Raw genomic sequence first — 22,878 nt, 5'->3', positions numbered from 1 at the left:
TATTGTTCAAAAATTTACATATGAATCTATGTATATATATGTGGACGAAATTTTTAATAAAAAAATTAAATATTGAAAATAACTTTGAGCTCGTTGACTCGCAGTATAGCTGACGTCATAAATAAAGACTGATTCAATGCGCTGTGCGTCTTTAAAAGGTGATTATACCCCACTGCTACAGTCTGGAGAGCCATAACACTTAGTAAAGGTCTCAGTCACTCCGCGTTCTCCATCGCTTCATGATTAAAAATGGACAACGCCGAACAAAAGTGGTTGACCACATTTGTACTGCCAAGAATTGCTAAAATTACTGGCAAGTCGTGTGAAAACGCCACCTTGGAAATCCGAGTGCCACAGGATAGTTTCTTCATATCCGCTGTGTATTTCGCTAAAATAAAATTCGGAAATGAATCGATTTCTGTAGTGATAAAGAAACCAATATTTTTAAAAGAGGCAGCTATCGAAATGCACAGCTCTGAACTATTTCATAACGAAATATTATTTTACAATGAAGTGGCATCCACTAGTGGAAGATATCCTCGATGTTTTTACTCTCACGAAGACCTTGAGAATCCTGAGATGTCGTCTATCGTCACGGAAAATGTTGAAACAATGGGTTTTAAATTGTGCCCAGAAGCCTCGGAAATTCCAATGAAGTATATTATCGCGGGAGTTCGCGAAATGGCTAAATTCCATGCTATCGGTTACGCAATGAAACACAATAATCCGACTAAGTTTTATGGAATTGTTGAAAGAATCCAGGAGACGAGATATACGTTAGGAGAATGGAATGAAGCTTTAGTGAATGTAGTCGCAGCGAGACCCATTAAGTATTTGCACAAGGAACATTACGATCCAGAATTCTGCGTTAAAATGGAGAAACACCTAGAGTTTGCATTTGAAACAATTATGTTAGAGGCTGTTAAGCCTTGTGAACCATTGGCGGTGTTATGCCATGGTGACTACACAAGAAATAACATATTCTATCGAGAAACTGAAACTGGATTGGAGGCTATATTGATTGATTTTGCAATGCTGAGATATTCATCACCAGCGATCGATTTATCAACTTTTCTTTACATAAGCTGCTCAGCGAAAAACATCTGTGAAAATTTCGATGAGATATTCCATGCCTATCATGATGAATTGATCGATTATTTGCGGGAGCAGGGAATCCAAGCGGTCGATTGTTACTCATACGATAAGGTCCTCGCAGATTATAAAAAACGAGCAATGTTTGGCTATATCATTGCTCTATTTTTCATTCCGTTGCAGCGTGGCTTCATTAATGTCGATCCAACTACCATAGGGACAGATCAACTTCTTACATTCTATCAGAATGTTATGGAAGCCGGAGGCGATCAGCTGTCGAAGGAGTTCGCTAATCTTTTGATTAATTTACGAAGCAACGGCTGTTTTGATCATGTACTGTCGCCATAAATAAGTTTTTTTTTTCAATGGCCTCGACTTTGCGGATTGATTGGAAATATTTATTGTTGTTAGATAGAGGAATATTTTCTCGTCTACAGACTCTTGTATGTGAATTGACGTTTCAGACATAAAGAAATCTGAATTTGCACACTCATCGCGGAAATTCAGCATCAAACGCAATTGACAATTCGATAGACGGAAAATCATCGAATGACGAAGCATTTCAATTCTACAACAATCGAGGAAACACTCCACCTGGCTATTTTTTGATTGTTTCAGATAATTTTCTAAGAGGGCCGTCGTCGGCAACAGAAGTTTTCAGTCTTCAATCACTTATCTTGCGTGCAGGAGATTGATATCAGTCTTCGACACAGATGGTAATCAACAATTTTTTCTTAATCTCAAGAACAACTTCTGTTTAACATATTTAATTGACTGGGACATCGATGTGCATTATATTTGAACGATATAATCCGGTTTTTAATCGACTAAGACCAAGTGCTATGATGAATTTGAAACGTATGAAACCTCGTGATAATATCATCAAACCCGATCGACGAGGCAGAAACGAAGAATGTAATAAAATCGAAGAGCAAACACATTGACGGTGTTAGTTTGCTGTAGGTGATAAAATACCCGTTGGCAAAGAGAGACTCCCCTCTTTATTTTTTTATATCAATATAGCCTCATGTGCATGTCCACTTGTTGAAGTTTCAATGTCAGTGATGTAACTGTATGACTTATGTAATTTAGCAATGGACAACGGTCTCCTATTTAGAATTGTGAAATCCTCTCTTAACAGAATCAGCGTAACGTTTTTTTGCAGCCTGCGCCATTCTGTAGTATATCATTAATAATTTTAATCAATTATTGTTTCTAATAATTTTGAAAAAATAAAAAATATTTTTAAAAATTTTGATTATTAAGAAAGTAGAATGATTAATTATTACTAATAACAATAATTCTTTTTTTTAGATCAAAGTATTACTATCAGAATGAGTGTTGAAATGATTTTCACGTCATGGGTAAGCAGAAGAAATAGATCAGGGACAAATTGGCATTGGCCTACTTTTTCTGTTATCTATTTCTTCAGGGATCCCATATTTTTATTTCATATTTACATGGGTATTTGATTGGAAAAAAATGATTCCGAAAAATATTCTCATGAATGAAAAATTGCCGAATCGAGTTGAGAGTAAAAAATCTAAATTTAATCTTAATCAAATATTGTACAGTGATTGTCTGGAATGAAGTCGTGCAAATTAATTGGATTAATAAAATTTATCACCAAATTCTCCGCAGCACTCTGAGTATTAATGAATATACATTTTTTCCGTGAAAAATATTAATATCCCCGAAATCTACAGATGATAAGAGTAGATAACACGTTTTTGTGGCCTTTAACGTGTACCAAAAACAAATAATGAGGGATTCTGAAAGATCTCAGTGACATGTCTTAATTATAAAGCTAACAAGCGTCAGACATCTTCAAATAATAAAGGAATAGTGCAAAATCATTAGAAATAGTTCCGTAGATGACAAATGCCCTAGCAGTTTAAGATAGACTAGTGAGTAGTCAAGGCGTGTGCAATGAGTACAATGATTGAGTGGTTGGACGAGGAAGTGATTCCAAAAATAATTGAGCGTATCGAAAAATCGGGAAGAAAGTTCAAACGGAATTGGGCAGAACTTGAAAACTTTCATTTTTCATCCCAAGTTTTTTTGCTGGAACTGATATTCAAGGAAGATGAGAAAAACGAGGAAGAAACTTTTCACTTGATCTTGAAATGTCCATCGGTGCCACATGAATTGTCATGGAAGTTACTTGACAATGGAATGTATGCCAACGAAATTCTGTTCTACGAGAAATTCGCGAGGAATTCTCCAACATATCCCCGTTACATTTATGGGACAGCCGATGATCCAGACAAGACTGTAGTCATCATGGAAAATGTCAGCAAGAGAGGCTTTAAAATGTGTCCGCAGCCATACGATGTTCCCTTCAAATATGTCATGCATGCCGTTCGTGAGATTGGTAGATTCCATGGTGCAGGTTACGTGATGAAGGCAAAATATCCAAAAGAATTTCGAGAAATGATTTCACAGATAAAGCTATGCAGATATGTTCGCGGTTCGAGGTATGAAATACTGATAGAAACTGTCGCACTGAGACCGCTGGAGTGGCTTCGCAAAATCAATTATGATTCCGTTTTTTGTGACAAGATGGAAAAATACTTCGGTGATGCATTTAATAATATCATACTCAATGGTATGAGGCCAATTGAACCTCTAGCTGTCTTGATTCACGGCGACTTCACCAGGAGCAATATGTTGTTCAAGGAAACATCGGACAAAGTGGAGACCATGTTGATAGACTTTGGTACAATATGTTATGCCTCACCAGGTATAGATCTTTCCACTTTTCTATTTTTAAACGCTTCAAGCGAAGATAGGAGGAATAGATTTGACGAGATTTTCGCGGCTTACCATGAATCACTCTTGGGGTATCTTCGTGATGCTGGCGTCGTGGATTTGGAAAATTATTCGATTGAAAGTATGCTCAATGATTACCGAAGTCGAGCTACTTTTGGGTACATAACGGCTCTCCATTTTCTACCAGTCTTGCGCGGTTATTGTCACCATGATGATGATGATTGTAAACCCTCTCGAGGTCGAGAAGACATTGTAGCAGCCAGTGGGAGGGTAAAAGTGGGTGGAGGAGATGGTATGTCGAAAGAATTTGCAGACATGTTATTGGAACTTCGTAATACAGGATGTTTGGATCACGTCCTTGAGGAAATTAAATGAACCTCAATAGAAAATGTAAGCGCAACAGGGGTGAAATGAGATATCTATAAGATTTGAATTTTATAGAAAACATTGATTCTGAAATAAATAAAAATTCCTTGAATAAAGAAAAATATAAAAAAACGAATTCCTTATGAATTTAATTCTCAATAAAATAAAAAATGAATGCCCGTATCCCTGTATAATCAGGAATACAATTGCATTTATTATATAAATAATTGAAACTTCTACCTATTGTACCCTGTGAGAACATCGACTTTTACCTGATTTTTCTCACATTACATTTGATCTTACTTTCATATATTCAATGTAAAGCTTCAATGAATTTAAAAGGATCTGGTATTTATCATCTTCCGGCGCCAAGGATGACTAAATTTATGAGGAATCGATAGAATTTCAAATTCAATAGTGAAGTGCCACGAAAATTCTTGAGTAAAAAGTTTCACCCTTCTAGTATTTGAATGTTTCAAGACTATCGCTAACGGATGTCATCTCCAAAGAAGTGTCGAGAGAAATAAATAAATTCATATAATTAACATCGTATGTCTCACATTTTCAGCCTCCATTCACGATTATAGAAAAATTTGTTAAAATGTAATTACGGAAATAATAAAAAATTACAAAACATCATTCAACCGGTTTTGTATTGTTCTGTCCTTCACTCAATTCCATGGATTGAACTATCTATTACTGCTCATTGAATTCTCTTGATAGATAATACATATTTGGCAATACGCACGTATGGCTGTACACAAGATTGACTGATTACAATATTTATCAATAACAATGTTATGTTTGCTCGTAAAAATCAAATTGCGTCAAAGAGGAACTTCATACATCTAATCTACAAGAGGTATTCTCGGAATTCATCATGACAGATGTTTTTTTGACCTTACAAATTTCATGGTTTCCGTTATCACCTGTTTTTTGAATTAATACGCAATGAATCAATTTTACGAAATGAAAGTAAATTTTGGATATCGGGAAATTTTGGAAACATATTGCGTATGTTCAAGTGTTTATCTGGGTAATGGCCATTCATAGAATATTCCGGCGAAAACTACAAATAGCGAGCGATGATCGGGGAAGAGACAGTTCCATGCCTCGCCTTTCATTTGGAAACAAGCTTCGATTATCGAATTGGTGAGTCCATCACGGTTATTTTATATCGAGTATTAAATATGAAATGATAGTGGTTCCCATACAAACTCCAATTAAATTACCTGTTTTAAAAATTGTATAACGAATTAACCGTGCACCTGATTAGTCTTAAATTTTGCCCATCGATTCTCCATAGTTTAAATAATTCACAAAAAAAAAAATAAAAAATTGGTTGCACCTCGTGTATTCCTCCAGGAATATTTTGCATAGGGTCGGCATATGAAAACTTGAGACAACAGATGATTTTATTTTTTTTAAGCCCGTTTAAGTTCTGAAGATGATTACGAAGTTCCTATTCCTGTGTGCGGTAGCATTCAGCCAAGCCTTGCAGGTAATTAAACAAATTCATATTTAATTATATCGAATTGTGAGGATCGGTGAGTCATTCTAAAAATGGATGAAAAATTACCAGTACCTATGTTTCAGTTGCACCATCATATGACGGAGGATGAAATCCAAACAATTTTTCAAACTTCAAGACATGCCGGTGAGTGACAGAGTAATTGAAAATAATAGAAATGTGTGTCGAGATGTGACATGTGGAATGTTACAGTGCCTGAATACGAGGTTGTTCCTCTATACCATACGTTAAACGGAGAGAATACCGATGCCTATGAAGTAGTCAAACTCAATGCATTTGGCAATGACGTCGAACTGAACCTGAAGCAGAATGAAGGTATTTTGTATGGCATAAATACGCCGGTAATTGTAGCAGTCCCAGATCGTAATCAGCCTCGTGGAGTGAAGTTTAGCAAAGTACCCAATGTGAGTAGTTCCATCAATAATCCATCTTTAATTCGTAATTGAACGTGGAAAGAATAACTACTCACGGTCATGACAAATTATCACTATTCTTCGCGTGCAATCATGAAATTATACAAAGAACCAAAATTTTGGAATTTTTTCAAAAGCCGTTCAAAGAAGTGGGAATACCCCACCAAGATGAACAAACGAATTCAGCAGTTATACTCACTAAGAATGATGATGGCAGTGTGCAAATGTCTGGAAACATTCTGGATAAATATGTTATACAACCCGCGCCCGAAAGACTTGCAAATCTGACGAGGAAGGCACGAAGCATCAATGAAACATACGATAGCTTGGAGCAAACTCATCACCATATTATTTTCAAACAACCTCATCCTACTCGTGAGGAAATTCAACGAGGGATGCGTAAGATTGATATTTTAGCTATCAATTTATGCCATTCAGCAAATTTTGATTTATCTTGCATGTGTAATAATTCCTTTGTTGATCGCCATTCTCAATCGCTAATTCAGAGAATATATTGAAGGGAAGTAGACCTGAAATTTCTAATACGCGAGCGAACGCGCGCTATAGCCTGCTGTAATTATAAAAATAAAAATTGCAAAATGTAATATTTTGGCTAGATTAATAATATATTCTCTTAATTGACAGAATTGGTGGAGTCTCAAAACGCCTTGAGGCGTCACAAGGAAAATAATCCGACTGGTGGTAGACAGAAACGTAATGCTACCGGCATTGCCTACCCAGAAATTCTTGTTGCTATGGATTACTCTTTGTATAGGTAGATATTGTGTTTTTAATTGTAAGGTAGATTCAAGGATTCGGTTAATTACCGATGAAAACGAAGTCGTAGAAGATTTCTATCAAAAACGTTCGCATTTAAACGATTTTTTTTCTCAGTGTGATGAATTATTTTTTGTCATCTGTAGAACCCAAAAGAGCGATTTGAAAACGGCATTGACGTATCTCTTAGCTTTCTGGAATGCTGTTGATCTTAGATATCGAACTCTACCTGAACCAAGAATTCAGCTGAACATCGCCGGATTCGTTATTTCAATAGTGAGTGAACCAATTCGATCTTTATTTCATTAGAAACTGTAAGAAAGACCGTACCTCACGAACCTTTGGTATTTCCAGCAAGAAGGTGCGAGCCCATTTATCGAAAAAAGCAGGCGTAGGGGCAATCTGGTAAACGCTGAAGTCATACTTAAGCATATGAATACGTACTTCTATCCAGACGGCCAGATACCTGCACATTGGGATATAACAATCGCAATGACTAAGTAAATTTTCATATCTGTGCTGAAGCCGCAAGGCTAGTGAGTCATTATTTTTTAATCTATTATTATTATGTTTACAGAATGGACCTATATGACAAAGAAAGCGGAAAAGGTCTCCTGGGTAAAGTACACTTTTATTCGCGATCGAGATCTCATTGCTCGCAAAAAATTCTAATTGTTTCTGACTTGTTTAAAGGATACGCCAATGTAGAAGGCGCCTGTGCTGTATATTCATTCAGTAAAACGACGTTAGCAATTGGTGTGATTGAAGATAATGGTGCATACAGCGGGATACAGACTGGTGCTCATGAATTGGGCCACTTGTAAATATTTTTTTTCATTATCAATTAACCTAAATGAATATATGAATGGTTCTGTAGCTCTGCTTGCAAAGAAATGTTAGAGCTCACAGATGTTTCATGTCATAAAAATGATGAATTGAAAGAGCTGTTTTGTTTCGCCGAAGGTTTGGTGCTACTCATGATGGAGAACATTGCGGCATGAACGAAGGATTTGTGATGGCACCTTTCAGTGGTTCATTCAAAAACAGCTACTACTGGTCCGAGTGCAGTATCCGAGCTATATCGACATTCATAAAGTAAGTGTGAAAAATATCTCTGGAAATCCAATTGATTGGTCCTGCTGAATGTCTTTTTGTCGTGATATTGCAGCTCTGAAGCAGCTCAATGTTTGTACAATGTTCCAAACCCTGGAACTCCGCTTCAGAGAGTATTACCAGGAAAATTGATATCATTGGACGAGCAATGCCGAGCTATCACTGGAAAACCCTTCTGCCGTGTAAGTTGAATTCCCACGAGCGCAGTTAAACTTTTGACACACGTGCGCAATCATCATACACCGAAAATCATTTAATTGGAATTTTTTTATGGAATGCTATATCTAATAAATCCTCATTTTGTGACACTTGATAGCATCTTCAGCCGAGTTCCAAAACCTGTTTACAACTATGGTGCAGTAGCCAGGGAGATAGCTGTCTAAGTTATGGAGCAGCTGCAGAAGGATCTCTCTGTGGAACCAATAAGGTGAGACTATAATTCAGTAATTGTAAAAAACAATTATTAATGCAATTATTTCAGTTTTGCATCCGGGGGGAATGCGTGCCTGATAATAGCAGTGAACCGGTGGCACCTCCAGAAATTGTGATTGAAAAATTGCCATCTCCGACGTCCAACATCCCACCAACCTCAGACCAGCAAAACCCAGAACTGTCATTCGGCCAAAATTCACCGCCTGTAGTCAATTCAAAAAGGCGAGCTCCATTGAATCGATACCGTCCTCCAAGCATACAGGACCCAACATTGGAGATCATAAAGGTACCACCAGGATTCTTGGAGTATTTATATTCATTCGGTAACAATGGGGGAGCCAGATTTGCCTACAATTAATATAATGTGTCTATAATAAAAAATAAATTATTCAAATGCTTTTAATTTATTTGAACGTATCTCAATTATTTCCCACTGCATCAATTGGAATCCTCTCTATATCTCGTTAAAATAATACAATAGTATTGTCAGTATACAGATCTAAATTTCTCCAAATGTAAAACTTCATTTGAAATCGAGCGGCATTAGGAACCCATTTTTCACAAAAAAAAAAACTTATCTCGTTCTTCCACTTGAATACGAAATTCCCTCTTAGACTTCCAACAGTCACACCTCCGCCATTTGTTCAGCTGTCACCAGCTTCACATGTTTACACTGAGTTCACATTTCAATGGATTAATCACTCAAGTACCCGTAAATACTCATTTCACCTATTTATCAACGAACAAAGTGTTGCAAGCAGAATATGCAAATTGCATGTATGTGAATTTATCTGAAATAGATCGGTATCGCTGAGAAAAAAATTTATGGTAATAATTATGTGAGCGAATATGCCATCACATGATATTTCTGAAATGATAAAAAAAAAAGGACTGGTAGATGGGCCGGGTTAATCGAGTTGGAAGCACATATTTCTTCTGCACACCATTGGCAGCGGTAAAATGATGGACATGTATGAGGTCGATGGGTTACGTAGCAACGTCGGAGAGTTGTTGGCGCCGGTCACAGAGTCAACGAATAGATAGGTAAGTATGCAAATTCAAGAGTACATTTATCTCTGCACCACGCCCATGTATTTCCTGGGAACTTCCGGACGCATTGTCGGGTTGAATCGAAAGCACCCTCATACTCCAAGCATCGTTTGCTGCCTTTCACTGCCTCCACCCTCCACCAACCTTGCCATCGACCTCCCCATACTTTTGCCGGTTCGCCGCGGCGCCACCCAATGCCGGCCACCCCGTCCGATACTCTAGAGATTTACGACCAAACTAGCCTCGGTCCCCAGGGCTAATAGACCGGCAAGTTATGGGGCAATTCAATTTAATTTCGAGAATAAACAACCGCCCACACACTGGCATCTACAACCATCTATTCATTCGCAGATTTTCGAAATTTACAGGTCGGAGGATCTAACGCCCGAGATCATCTCATGGTTATCAACCGAAGTCTTCGATATTTCCGAAAATCTTCATTATATCGGATGCATTTTATATTTACATCCACGTGAAAGACTAAAAGTACAACTGCTTCGATCAAGTAATTCCACCACATTATCTTTAAATCTGTATTGTTTATTATGACATGAATTATTGAATGATCCACGAGTGAACATCTCTATTTATGATTCGAGGATTTACGAGAGATATTCTGGAATAGAGAATATTGATTATACCTCGCATGATTGCCCAATCAGTATTCATAATATTTGATTCCTCACGATCTCCTGTCGTAAAGATAATCGATTAAAGATGATCAGGGTCCCAAGTTGACGATATCAAACCTAATATCGTTTATGAGTCGTTAAGAGCAAGAGCGTTAATAAACCGAAGGACTCTCGTCATGGAGGTTTTTCGGAGTTTAATACCGACATCCATTAGAAATATACGCAAGAGCGAGGGCAAGTCACTATTAGAACACAAATTCAAGTTGATTTCATTTCAGCGGTCCATGCACTTCAAGACTCGGCGTAACTAAGGTGATTGCATAAGAAGTCATTACCCCGTGAGTTTCCCTGAGGTTTCCCTGCGAAAATCATTTTTTTTTCTCAGTATTCTCATAGAATGAAAAATTTTGTAACAATTATAAGAATTATAAAAATTATTATTGTTATAAAAATTTTCGTTCTATGATAGATCATTACTGAACGTCTAATGTTCATCGAATAGTAATAATTTCTTAGCTATAGTCTATAGTGGCAAACTGTTGACTCACAGCTGATTGATTCCTCACGAAAATAACACCACGGGCACCGCGAAAAGTGACAGAAATGAATGAATAACGGCAGTCAGACAAGTTGCAAGATTTGATTGTGTCCGATTGACTCAATTAGAAACCTATCACTTCGCAATCGGATATATGGTATAGTACCTTCGATATTTCCTGTTTGGGATACCGTCTTATCTGATTTTTCTGCAATTGTCCCCGATTTTCATCGCGTGTTATAGAAACGTATGCAACACTTTTCTCCTCATTTTTTTCTATTATCCTCCTTTTTCTACCGTCAGTTTCTCTCAAAATTCTACGACACGTTGCGTGTTCTTTCCCAACGAAACGAATCTATGCACTTCTGTGAAAGCTGTTTCAAACACGTAAGCTTGCTCGTACAATTACTGCACAATAGACGCCTCACATTCTATGAACGTAAAGAATATCGATCCTCACTCGCTCGATTTCATTTCCAACTCGTGTTTTAAAATCACAAACGTGAGTCGCCGAGACGAAAATTTTGAGGCTCTACCCTGAAAACATTGGATATTCAAGCAATAATTTTCCTAATAAATTTCATTTCAACTTGAATCAAATGAAAAGTCAATTAGAAGCAGTACTATTCTTTGAGTGCACAGCCTCATTATGAACTTAACATCTCCATTGTTTTTACTGTTGTCGTATTATCCATTTGTCTTTAGTCATGGGCATGTAGCTCAGTTGGGATGAAACCACTTTAGGACACGCGTGTCCTCACTCTGCATTCATGTGACACAACTGTCAGCAATTACTCGGGCGGTGACATACGCGTCACCATGGCTAATCTTGACGTCATAGGTTGCCTCACCAAACGGCTGATTCAAATTCAAATAACCATGGTCCTCACGTATCAGGGATTGACTGATATGTCTGTATAATTCCGATGCAATGAAACCATTCCGACAATAATCCTCAAATGTTTCATGATGAAAATTTCATAATGAAAAAACCTTTATTGGTGCTATAAATGGATTAAATGACAATAATTGAAATCAAATGCAGGTAAATCTTCTGCGTTCCACCGACCCATCATTCCCTCGACACGCCAATATTGATTTCATGTAAATAAATTTGCAATCTACCCTCTGTGAGATGGGAAACTAATTAGACTTGATGAGTAATTAATTCAGGTTGGACATAACAGCCCAAATTGGTGATAGATTGGTGAGTGTTATGAGAAGGTAAAGATAAATAAAATTTGCCAGGCAAAAACACTTGACTATTTGATATGCACTTCCGTCGAACTATATATAATATAATTTAATCGAACTATATATATAATCAAAGATTACCCAGTCAAAAGAAGCGATTGTACCAGCACTTAAGGATAGGGATGACAAATACATAAAAATATGATCCTTCACCGATGAATATCATCCGAATTTAAATCAAATAGTTTGATCAGAAGCATCCAATGAACTCCACCAATTCCCCGTTCACCCCAATTTTTTTTCTAACTTTCTATAAATTTTTATTGGCAAAAAAAGAGCAAACGCACAATACCATGAACCGCGGAATGGACTGACTGTCGGTACAATACTGTTTTCGTTCTGATCCATCAACCGTGTCACTCTCTATGTGTTCCATTTGCACCTCCTACATTGTCCGATTTTTCACTTTTTAGACATGGTAGGTAATGTAATATTGACAGTCGAGGAGGGGATATTGCAGCTCTTGTCCATCACAAAAAGCGTTCGGAATTCCGAGGGCGGAGCGTTGAATGGAATCTAATTCAATGGGCCAGAGTTTCCGATGAAATTTCGTTCGTCAGTGTCTCTTGTTACGTCTTGTTAATATTGCGTTCTTTATAACATGGAGGTAATAAGTGATCATATCCATATATTCTGATAGATAGGGTCGCATGTGTCAACCCAGCATGTTCACTAGAAGTTTTTTTTACTCATTAGCTCGTCGGAATCGAAAATTCGTTACTGTACCGGGTAAAGAGCCGTTATAGGTCCACCAGGAAAAAATTTCCAGAAAAAATTCAGTCACGCGCCGTTTTTATAGACGCAGGTCAGGTAGATGTCCAGAATCTCCTTGGGGTTGATGTAAAACATTTCGTCCAGTTAAGCGTTGGCGTGCAAACGTTCCGCAATTACCCAGGCTTTCTAATTTGGTTTCTGGCCACCAGCCGATCTTGCTGATAAAATTACGTGATTTTCTGGTGAAGAAGCTAGGTTAACCTCAGTGGGCGGAGGGATATAGGGTCGAAGAGAGATTGCACAAATTCGCACTCTGCAATAGCCTCCAATATATGCTAGTCCCTAACTTGAAAATAAGTCGTGTGGGAGTTGAACTTACGGAGATCATGAATTAATGTCTCGACGATTTTTCAACAAACACGAAGTAATTTCGACCAGTCATCAATTATCAGATGAGTACCAGCTATTTGAGGGACAATTGATGGCCTTTATATAATCGAGAAACAACGCTATTATTCACCTATTCGATCCTATTTCAAATAAATTCGATCTCACCATTCGACTGAACCATTTCTAATTTAAAATACGCTCGAAGTTGACTTCGAATACAACCATGTTTTCTGCATACTACGATAGAAACGCATCAGTGCAATTCCATGTGATGTATGGGACATTTGTGTTTTATAAATCATAGGCGGAAGCCCAGGTATATGCTCTGTAATTATATTTTTTTTTTGCAAAAGAATAATATGAAGTTTATCTAGCCCAGAAGTACTTATAGTCACGGCAACTCTGCGTATCGATCGTTACTCAACACCGAGTCATAAAAGAGGTGTTGGTACCGAATCGAGTTGGATAGGTTTGATCTATTATAAAAAAATGATACCTTCCATACAATAAATCTCGCGAAAAATTTTCACATTTTGATTATGACTTAGATTTGAATGAAATGAAATTTGATTAAAATGGTAAATCCATTTCATGATCCAATACATTACACGTTGAATCACGTTGTGTTAATCCTGAGTGCTCACCGATTTTACCTCCAATTGCATTTGTATTGCTACTGGGGAAATCGTGGGAAGCACCAGACGACCTACATCCGCACAGTCGGTCACTCTATGAGCAATCTCCCACTCGTCAAACCCTCAGGTTATAATTTTTGTACATCGCAGGACTTGGAATTGCCGATCGATTTCACCTGCCGATGAGTAACCACCAAAATATCATTCGAAGAATGTGTCATGCCCCAGACTTCAACCAAATTCAATATCCACTAAATAATATTCATTATAATCATTGAATTCAGTGAAGTCTCATATCATTTTGACAGCTGTCATTTAACGTACAACATGCCAAGACTAAGCGTTCATTTCAAATTTGACTCATCGATTAGTAATAGAACATTGATTGGCGGTATGAAATTCGATCCGACGTAGTCATCTACACGTTTCCAAGTATTGGAAAGGAGCATCGAAGTTAGGAGTCAAGTTTTCTCCTTATTGATTAAAAAGTACCGACGTCTCGTTGAGAATAAGCACAATGGCTTGGCCGTAGGTAACGACGCTAGGTAAATGAGTAATCCATATGGAACAGACCATCGGCCTACTTGGACATTCCTAGCTAATCGCTGGAATAAATCCAGCGCATTCTGCATGCACACAATAATCGGATGGAGAAGGATGGAGAGGTTGCAGAGTATGGGTTACGTGACGTCATTCGATGCACCTGTCCTTCGCCTTCCGTGTATGGATCGATTCTTAATCGAGTACTGCCGGGACCAGCTAATGCAGAAAACTGAAATGGTTAGCCATTGGGTTGAATATAACAGCTTTTTCAATTAAATTAAAAAATTTCGAAGTACAGTGATAGGAGGGTCTGGACTGTCGACACTTGATTCAATTAGTATAAGGGTAGATTATTTTTTTTTAATCAACCGAATGCTTCTCGCAATGTATAATGTAGTACTTTGAGTATTTCTAACCGCAGAGGAGTATGCAACTGGAATGTTTTCAGCACTTGTACGGATTTGTAAATACGTCTGTCCACTTTTTAGTAAGTTTCGACGCACTCCTTTCCTAAAGAATCCATTTGAGTAGAAGTTTCATGTGCAGATAGCATGTGTGAACTACTCTCACGGCATATGGAATATTTGATAAAAGTCTGGGAAGCGTCCATTCTCCCATTGCGATAGTACGAGACTCAATATCTGTTTATAGAAACTTCCAAAGCACTTTTCAGAGTACATGATGTAGATCCTGCATATGAAAGTCTAAACAACTTCTGACTGTATATTCACAATCAATAAGTGAAGCACATTGGTGGATTTTTTTTCGAATAATTTTATTCTTGTTTTTGAATTCCACAGAACAGATTGAGTTGGATATTCCAATTTTCCATCGGTTCTACTTCACCCTAGTCTTCCCTTCAATTCAATTCTACTCCAGCGGCTTTAGCTTGGATGCATAGGGTTCTGGTGCTTAAGCTTTTGATACGATCAATCGAGTCACATTCTATTTCCATCTTTCCTTTTATCTTCATACTTATTCAGCATGTCGGAGTAAATATGGTATCGTTTATTGCCCACACAAGTGATATGTGAACGAGTGTCAAGCAATGTCTGACGAGGCGTAGAGAATGACCTGTTGTTCTTTTTATTCTTCTTTATCGGGCGTAACATTTCGCGCGCCAACTATTGCTAATTCCATTTGTGCTTATATTGATCCATTTTGTTCCGTGACCCGGAAATAATATCGCTGATGGAGCTAGAGGTATATTTCGAGCTACGAATGAAGCATGAAGTAATTGGTGGAATAGTTGTTACCGCGTATTCGATAAAGGATGTTCAATAACTGTGATGATCAGTGTCAGAATTGGACAGTATATTTGGAGATTTTACGTATGCCTCATTAACTGATTTGATTAATTAGTGATCGAAGCGTAATGATAGTTCTCCCGATGCGCTGATAGATGAATTTACTTCTATCAACTTAACAAATTGCTTCAATGTTTTTTCTTTCTCAATCAATACCCACGGAATAACTATTAGTTTCAAATGATTTACATACTAATTCAGAGAATCGAAATTTCGCTGGATTACAAATGGCTCATTAATTTGTAATCTATCGCTGAATAATTCATAGGTGTCTATAATGGAATAATGCATACGTGTTAATAATGACAGCGTTCGTGAGTACCCTTTTGCGGTTGGATGGATAATTGCTAAAGCATTATACTGCAAAGTAACTTGATAATTAAACGCTCTATATTGGAACATGAAACCTTAATCTTAACGGACCAATCGATGAATAGCCATCGTAGCTTTGTCCAACTATCCTGTAATTGAAGCAATTTCGATTCCCTCCTTTTGCATGATATAACATCTCCAATGGCTTCACATTAGTCATTGATAGACGGAACAGTTGTTTCGGGAAACTGAAGAACTCAAACCATTGTGACTGATTGCTGTACACACTGTACAATGTGTATTGTACGGAAAGTCTGACCGAACGAGAGTTGGTGCTGGAGTTGGTATATTCATTCAATTTGTTACTCTATTTATTGTATTGACTCTTTATTTATATTGAACATTCTTGAATTGAGAATGTCAAAATTTTGAATGGTTTAATCAAATGTATTTAGTACTCGCATATTTATTTTGAAATTCAATTTAATCTGAACAGTTTGAATATCCTTTTTGAACTTTTAATCATTTATTGTTCCATGGCTTCACAGGTTGAGAGAATTAGTGTAGTTACCGAGCAATATTCTTCCACACCACCGATATAGGAGATTACGCGAAATTCCCAATGAATTCATTGATTGGAAGCACGTATTTCAGGTACGAGTCAATTTCCAGTATCATAGGTTAGAGTACCATTTACCTTTCACTGGTGGGTAAAATTTTGTTTTCCCACATAACTGCGGTTCCATTCAGCAGCGGTATGTTTTAAACACCCCCATGTACATAGCATCAAGCAAATAGTATTTGCATGTAACGTGATACTTGATGCACACATATTGTTATACATAAATGCCAGAATGTTACGGGTAACAGCATAAATTTACATTTGGTTTTCAAACCGCGAAACAGTTCATAGAAAGAATGACGACATATATTGGCAGCCTGAGGTATTTTGAGTACATGTTGCAATTGAACATTCACAGTCTCTTCGAATAATTACAGACTGAGGTTAATTAATTCGTTATGAAGAATATTCAAGTACACAAGATTCTGTTATTCCTTCAATACTAGAATTATCCTCAGAAAAAAAAATAATGGAGAAATCGGGATTTGTAATTTTTTTGCTTTTTTAATCGGGATATCGCGATGTAATATTTGATTAATTAGAGACATTGGTTAATAAATAAAATATTGGTTTTGGGAAAGGATATACTCTGATCCCCCACATCCTCGATATTTTTCGTCTTGGGAAATTTTTTTCTCTCAGTGTGAACATCAAATTTATTTTGGTACAGTGAAACAGATACTCTCATGAATATTTCGTTAGAAGATGAGGAAAAATTCAATTAACACTTTTCTGTGGAGTGCAAGGAATGGAAATCCCTGTCTCGCTAATGGGGTCGTGAATTGACTCAGTCATTTCGACCAGAAAACTTTTGTGGTAAATTGAATCGAAGTACCGCGCCTCGTCCGACAGGAAAATTTCAATGCTTTGTTGGAGGAAGTTTTGGTCTTCAATTACAAATGTACGCGAGTAATCACAACAAGGGGAAAGAGAATTCGCGCATTCGGAAAATAGTTTTGGTTCAAGATTGTTTGCATACATCCCTGAAAAACTAATTAAAACCTCTCATTGTTTTTGACTTACCGCCGTAATAAAATCGAAACATTTCGATTTTCGAATTTCGAAGCTTCAGGCCTCATATAGTAAACGAGAAATAATGCTCAAATTAAATTAAATAATAAAAATTGAAATTATAATTGACTTTCAAACTTCTTATGCGTTCACGTTTCACGACAAAAAAATTGAAGCTTTCGTTGAAAAAAAAAGGTAAAAACAATAATGTGGGTTGAAAAAAAATTTGTAATAGTCCACTTGAGCTTCACTTTACTTGTAGATGTATAATTATCAGGACGCATCGCAAATAAGTGATGCGATGCCTTTATTGGTGGAATTACCCCGACATGATTTATATAAAATACAATGTAATGGGATAATATGAGGATTCATATTTCTACAGTATATATATTTTTCAACGGTATGTATTGCCGTGCCCTAATTAATTTTAATGGTGTATAAATAGTTGAAAGGTAGCTGATTCGTATAATTTTTCCAGTTAAATCTCCCTATCGCCTTTTATTTCCTTTGAGATTTCCCATCGTTGCCCAAGGCATGAGTCAATTACTCTTGAGTACTACCAGAGAGCGTTCCATTTGTGGTTCAAAGCAGAGGGGAAAAGCTTGGGAAAAATGTTGGAAATAAAAACAAAGATACAGAAAGAACCGAGGGAATTTCATCCCGCTCCTGGGGCATCGCATACGTGACTCAACCTTCTTCTGAATAATTTCATGACAAAAGCTAGCTTCATCAAATTAAAGAGTCACTTGAAAGTGATTGCAAATATATAATTCAACGGATGTTTAGAATTATATTTCGCTTTACGGATTTCCTTCTTCTAGGATTACGAAAAAAGTATATTATATATTTATGGGGTATTCTGGGTGAACTCAACGAGGTTCGAATTCATTTCAAATTTATTTCTCATAGTTTAGTACAGACGAAATAGCTCCGAAAAGATTGAATAATGATATATCTCTCAAAAGGGTGTGATAAAATGGGAGAACCACGATTTCCTGTGGTGAAAGTCTCTTTTTTGGTACCACAAAGTCACTGAATTTTTTTTGAAAAAAAAAAAATAATCTGATTCAACTCGGAAAAAGCGGGATTTTTTACTCTTTGATGGTGACATCTCATCTCATTATCCGCAATGATAAAACGAATATTTTACAGAAAAAAAAATTCTAAATCGCTGTTAAAAGCTGAAAAAATGAAAAAAATCATAGCGAGTTCCTGGTACCGTCAAAAAATGTAAAAAAAATTGAATAGTCATCCAATGATATGGATAATATGAACACCCTATATATATACTTGAATCAAGTATAATTCACATTTCCAGGATTTTTTCCTGTGTATGCCATCAAAGATTGATTACTAACCGCATTATCCAGTATTTCAATATTTCACTGGATCCAGAGTGCATTTCTTCATGTTTTATTCGGAAAAGTTTTCTATCCCCTTGTGATTACAGTTCAACCTGAATTATTATTTCGGCGCTGAGTACGTAAGGCATGATTTATACGAGTCCCGAGACTACCAGTCGCGGGTTGGATTAGTCGCGACGTACGACACTCGTAAATTCATGACTCTTGAGAAAACAGCTATAACATGATAAAAAAAATTAGGATGAAGTGAAAACGAGAATCCAGGGAGAGTTTCTATACGAAACTCAGAAGCAATCCGTTGAGTGATATAAAATGCGCAACCTTTTTAATGAAATTTTTATATATTACAATGCCGTACAGACTTGCAAAGTAAAAACGTGATTAACCTGGGAGAGATTCGTTTGAGTGTAGCTCTGGAATTATGATCTCAAATTCTCATAAACATTCGGTCGACTGCAGTAACGGATTAATTGAAAATTTCAAATTAAGTCTGATATGAAAGTGCTCTGTGTGTCTTACCGCAGATTGAATATTCTACTTGCCGAATGCTTAAGGGATTTACAACTATTCTCGGATGTAATAATTGCAACCTTTATACAAAATTGTAATGATTAGAATCTTGAATTATATTGGCATTTGCCCATCTCTGAATTGATCGATCACTTATTCCAGTTATAATTAATTGAATACATTTATTCTAAATATGGCTCATATATTTGAATTGAGTATGAATTATTCGCGAAATGATTGATTGAAAGAACCAGTAGATCAATTAGCTCAATGTTTTTCCACTATCTTCCGAGCGTACATTTTTCATCTCATATTTTTACCCTCTTATAGTTGAGACAAATCGGAGAGATAGCTTTTACCAAAGGAAATGGAAGGGAAAACGTCCGGAAGAGTTACGAGACTGAAACGACGTCGTAGATATAGTCACGACTCTCGATAACTTTGCGTACCTGTGATAAGGATATCCGGAAGGGATGGAATCGTTGATACGGAAGTAGAATTGTAGAATAAAGTCGGTTAGGTGGATATTTCCAATAATGAAGATGATATATATGTGAGAAGTCCACATTGTTATCCGAGGATGTTGCGTTGACTGAAACGATTTGATTGTAAATAGAAATCAATTGCAGATTATCTCTAGGCTATAACCAGGCGAAGGGATTTCTAGGCGAGATCGAGCTGTCACAATTTGAATACTATGATTATTTAAACAGAACAAATTCATAGATTTTAGCTTTGAGGGAATCATGGAATTGCCTGTGAAGGCCTCCGGGCAGATGAGACTGAATATTCCGCTTGTGACGTGAAATATTCAAAATTAATGAGTCAGAGCGAATAGAAACGCTAAATAGATGGATAAAATGCGGAATATTCTTCTCTTAATCACAAATCAAATGCAGCGTCTTCTTTTCATGACAGTTAATTATGAGTTCTGAGCTACGCTGACAATCTCACGTGCTACTTAGTCTGAAAACTTTTCACAGTGAATGGACAAAAATATCATAAAGTTTTTCCAAGGCGTCACTGCTTCTTCCACTCTATCTCATCCTATTTTCTGCGTCTTTAGTGGTTCTGGTTCATCTCTACCGCAGCATTACTCCGATATTGTCACGAATGAAATCGAATTGTTTTTCTTTCCTAACCGAGGTGGAACTATTCTTATCTAAAAGACAAGCTTTCAAAGTTTTATTGAACGCGAGTTGATCTCTATTTGCCAAGCAGCGAAATCCAACTCATTACATTCTTCTGCGAATTCCTCATTCGGCAATTCCTTAAAAAATTTAATGATGATGAAAACAATGATCACGAAATATTTCACATATTTTCTAGCGAAAAAATATGAATTGTAATATTTACAGTGTCTTGTGTTTATCTGAATATGAAGATTCCTGGCTTTACGGCGATACATATTACATTGGGCTAACGAAAAATAAGGGAATCCCGGAAATTGGAATGTATACAAAGCTGAGCTACGAAAAGTACATCGGAAAAACACGATGGAGTCTCTTGGATGCCAGTGGCGAAAGCAATTTTTTGATAGGATCAGTGAAAATGCATTCTCCACACGGTATCTGTGTATGTATGGCTTGGCTACCTATTTGTCAGTGTTTCTCGGGTTTATCCAGATGCCAAGAACAAATGGAAGATTGGTGGCATGTGACCCACTATTTTGCGGTCGTCTATCAGAAATTTCATGATCGAAAACTGCTCCTGCATCCGCATTCATGTATATTATAAAATTGAGCCGTACAATCTGTTATCCGGTAATTATGTGATTGATATACGCGGAATGTTCATTATTGATTTACAGGTAATATATTCATTGCTGACAGATGGAAAATTTACGGTATATTTGCGCTTTTAATTCACGGAGAGAACTTTTCGATAAAAATTATGTATTTTTCTGTACTTTCGGAGTGAATGGTGGTTACGGGGAATTTTATGGAATTGTTACGAAATTCTTTTGGTGCTTTCCGTATTTTTTCAGAAATTTTTTGAAAATGTGGAAAAAAATATTGCGATTACAATTTTTTTTACCCGGGTTTTTTATTCAATATTCCTCCCCGTGTAGATCATTTATGGATCATAGTTAACTCTTTTCAACTTAAAAATTTTTTTTCTACCAGCTTGTAATTTCCAACTATTCGGCTTTGTTACACTCAAAGGTACACACTCGCTGCGAGTGAACGACGAAAGCGGAGATTATTTGGAGGAGGAAAAATATTATCAAGCGATGATACAATATTCCAACCAGAAGTTGACTCACCTCGAGCTGCGATATATTCATAACAAAAAACGTTCAACGTTATTTCATATTCAATACATGGAGATCAATATCGGAAATTGTTTTGGTAACGTTCTTCGAAAATCATGGGTGTGTGAACGATTATAGATTGTATATGAGAATCGTGAATAAATTCACCAAGTATATGGCCTTCAGAAGAAAATATTCGTTTCAGTACACATGAAAAAGGTGTTAACCGCAAAGTTTTCAGATAGGTCAACCGTTTTACGATGAGTGAAATTAATCCTCAAGTCGTTATAACTTGCTGCCACGTAATTCAGAATTTCATTTCGGTTTTTTAATATTACCATCATGAGCTAATACTTCATATTCTATCCAGTGGGAACAATTCAGGCCAACTTTTATGCTCTGTTGGTGAAATTTAATTGAAAAAATTGTCCGAATAAATGTGACCTGTGAAAACAATGAAATCGAATCAATGACGTTGAAATTTTTTAGAAAGATGTATTCATTCAAAATATCGAACTCGTAACAGTAAAGCTAGGAAAAAATCAATAACTGATGTAAATCATTTGAAAAAATAGGAGGAATAAAATTGGAAAGACCTGTATGAATAATTTTCAGGAATAGGATCAACGGGTAGAGAAAACTTTTTTACCGCTGCGGTTACTGGAAATTGAATTTTCACGGGTAGCATGCCGAAAGTGGTAGTCCTAGTGTCATAATGGAGAAAAAACCCTTCAACGATACTCGAACGAGATCACGTTTTTCACATTCCACTTTGCGAACCAATTTGTCGTTACACACCTCTCATGTTATTCCTGTATCACTATCGACTCTACTATATTTGCACCATTTTCAGGTTCTTTTTTAACCGATCATGTAGAATCGAAGTGTCCAGTATACCCGAGAATACTGTCGATAATTATGTGTTGAACTTCCGTTTTATCCAACCAATTTACGGGTGGTCGTGTCTCCACTGAGCAATTCCATTTTCTATGTTAATTGGAGGGAGTCTCTAGTGGACGGGCGATCTGCCAGCACACATGGAAACGACGACATTATCTCCAACGAATAATTAGCACGTAATGCTACATAGTCTATTTTTTTCTCGTATTTTTGAGGAAATAAATTATGCAGTTTAATAATCATGTGTTTCGAATGGATACGGCAAATGAAGTCAGCGCGTTATTTGTTCATTGTCTGATGCATGTCGCAAATGATCAATTGCCATTAATTTGGGGATGACCAG

General features: G+C 36.7%; 4 protein-coding genes across 4 annotated transcripts in view; 3 read left to right on the top strand and 1 right to left on the bottom strand.

Annotated features, from left to right (window-relative positions):
- Positions 1-22,878, bottom strand: part of LOC105268978 (T-lymphocyte activation antigen CD86) — a gene marked incomplete in the record, with an annotated part of 141,679 nt that overhangs the window by 68,834 nt on the left and 49,967 nt on the right.
- Positions 215-2,066, top strand: LOC105268974 (uncharacterized). Its single transcript, NM_001414549.1, has one exon. It carries the CDS (start codon positions 250-252, stop codon positions 1,438-1,440), a length of 1,191 nt encoding a protein of 396 aa, NP_001401478.1. The 5' UTR covers positions 215-249; the 3' UTR covers positions 1,441-2,066.
- LOC105268975 (uncharacterized) lies at positions 2,364-4,869 on the top strand. The gene has a single exon (NM_001414550.1). The coding sequence runs from the start codon at positions 3,022-3,024 to the stop codon at positions 4,237-4,239; it is 1,218 nt and encodes a 405-aa protein (NP_001401479.1). The 5' UTR covers positions 2,364-3,021; the 3' UTR covers positions 4,240-4,869.
- On the top strand, positions 7,313-8,118 carry LOC105268977 (venom metalloproteinase 3-like). Its single transcript, XM_011308919.1, has 4 exons — positions 7,313-7,451; positions 7,529-7,569; positions 7,645-7,771; positions 7,915-8,118. Exons 1-4 carry the CDS (start codon positions 7,384-7,386, stop codon positions 8,048-8,050), a joined length of 372 nt encoding a protein of 123 aa, XP_011307221.1. The 5' UTR covers positions 7,313-7,383; the 3' UTR covers positions 8,051-8,118.

The sequence above is a fragment of the Fopius arisanus genome, unplaced genomic scaffold, assembly GCF_000806365.1.
Source record: "Fopius arisanus strain USDA-PBARC FA_bdor unplaced genomic scaffold, ASM80636v1 scaffold00063, whole genome shotgun sequence".
NCBI classification, from domain to species: domain Eukaryota; kingdom Metazoa; phylum Arthropoda; class Insecta; order Hymenoptera; family Braconidae; genus Fopius; species Fopius arisanus.
Note: the sequence above shows the minus strand (reverse complement) of the source record. Positions and strands in the feature narration are given on the sequence as shown.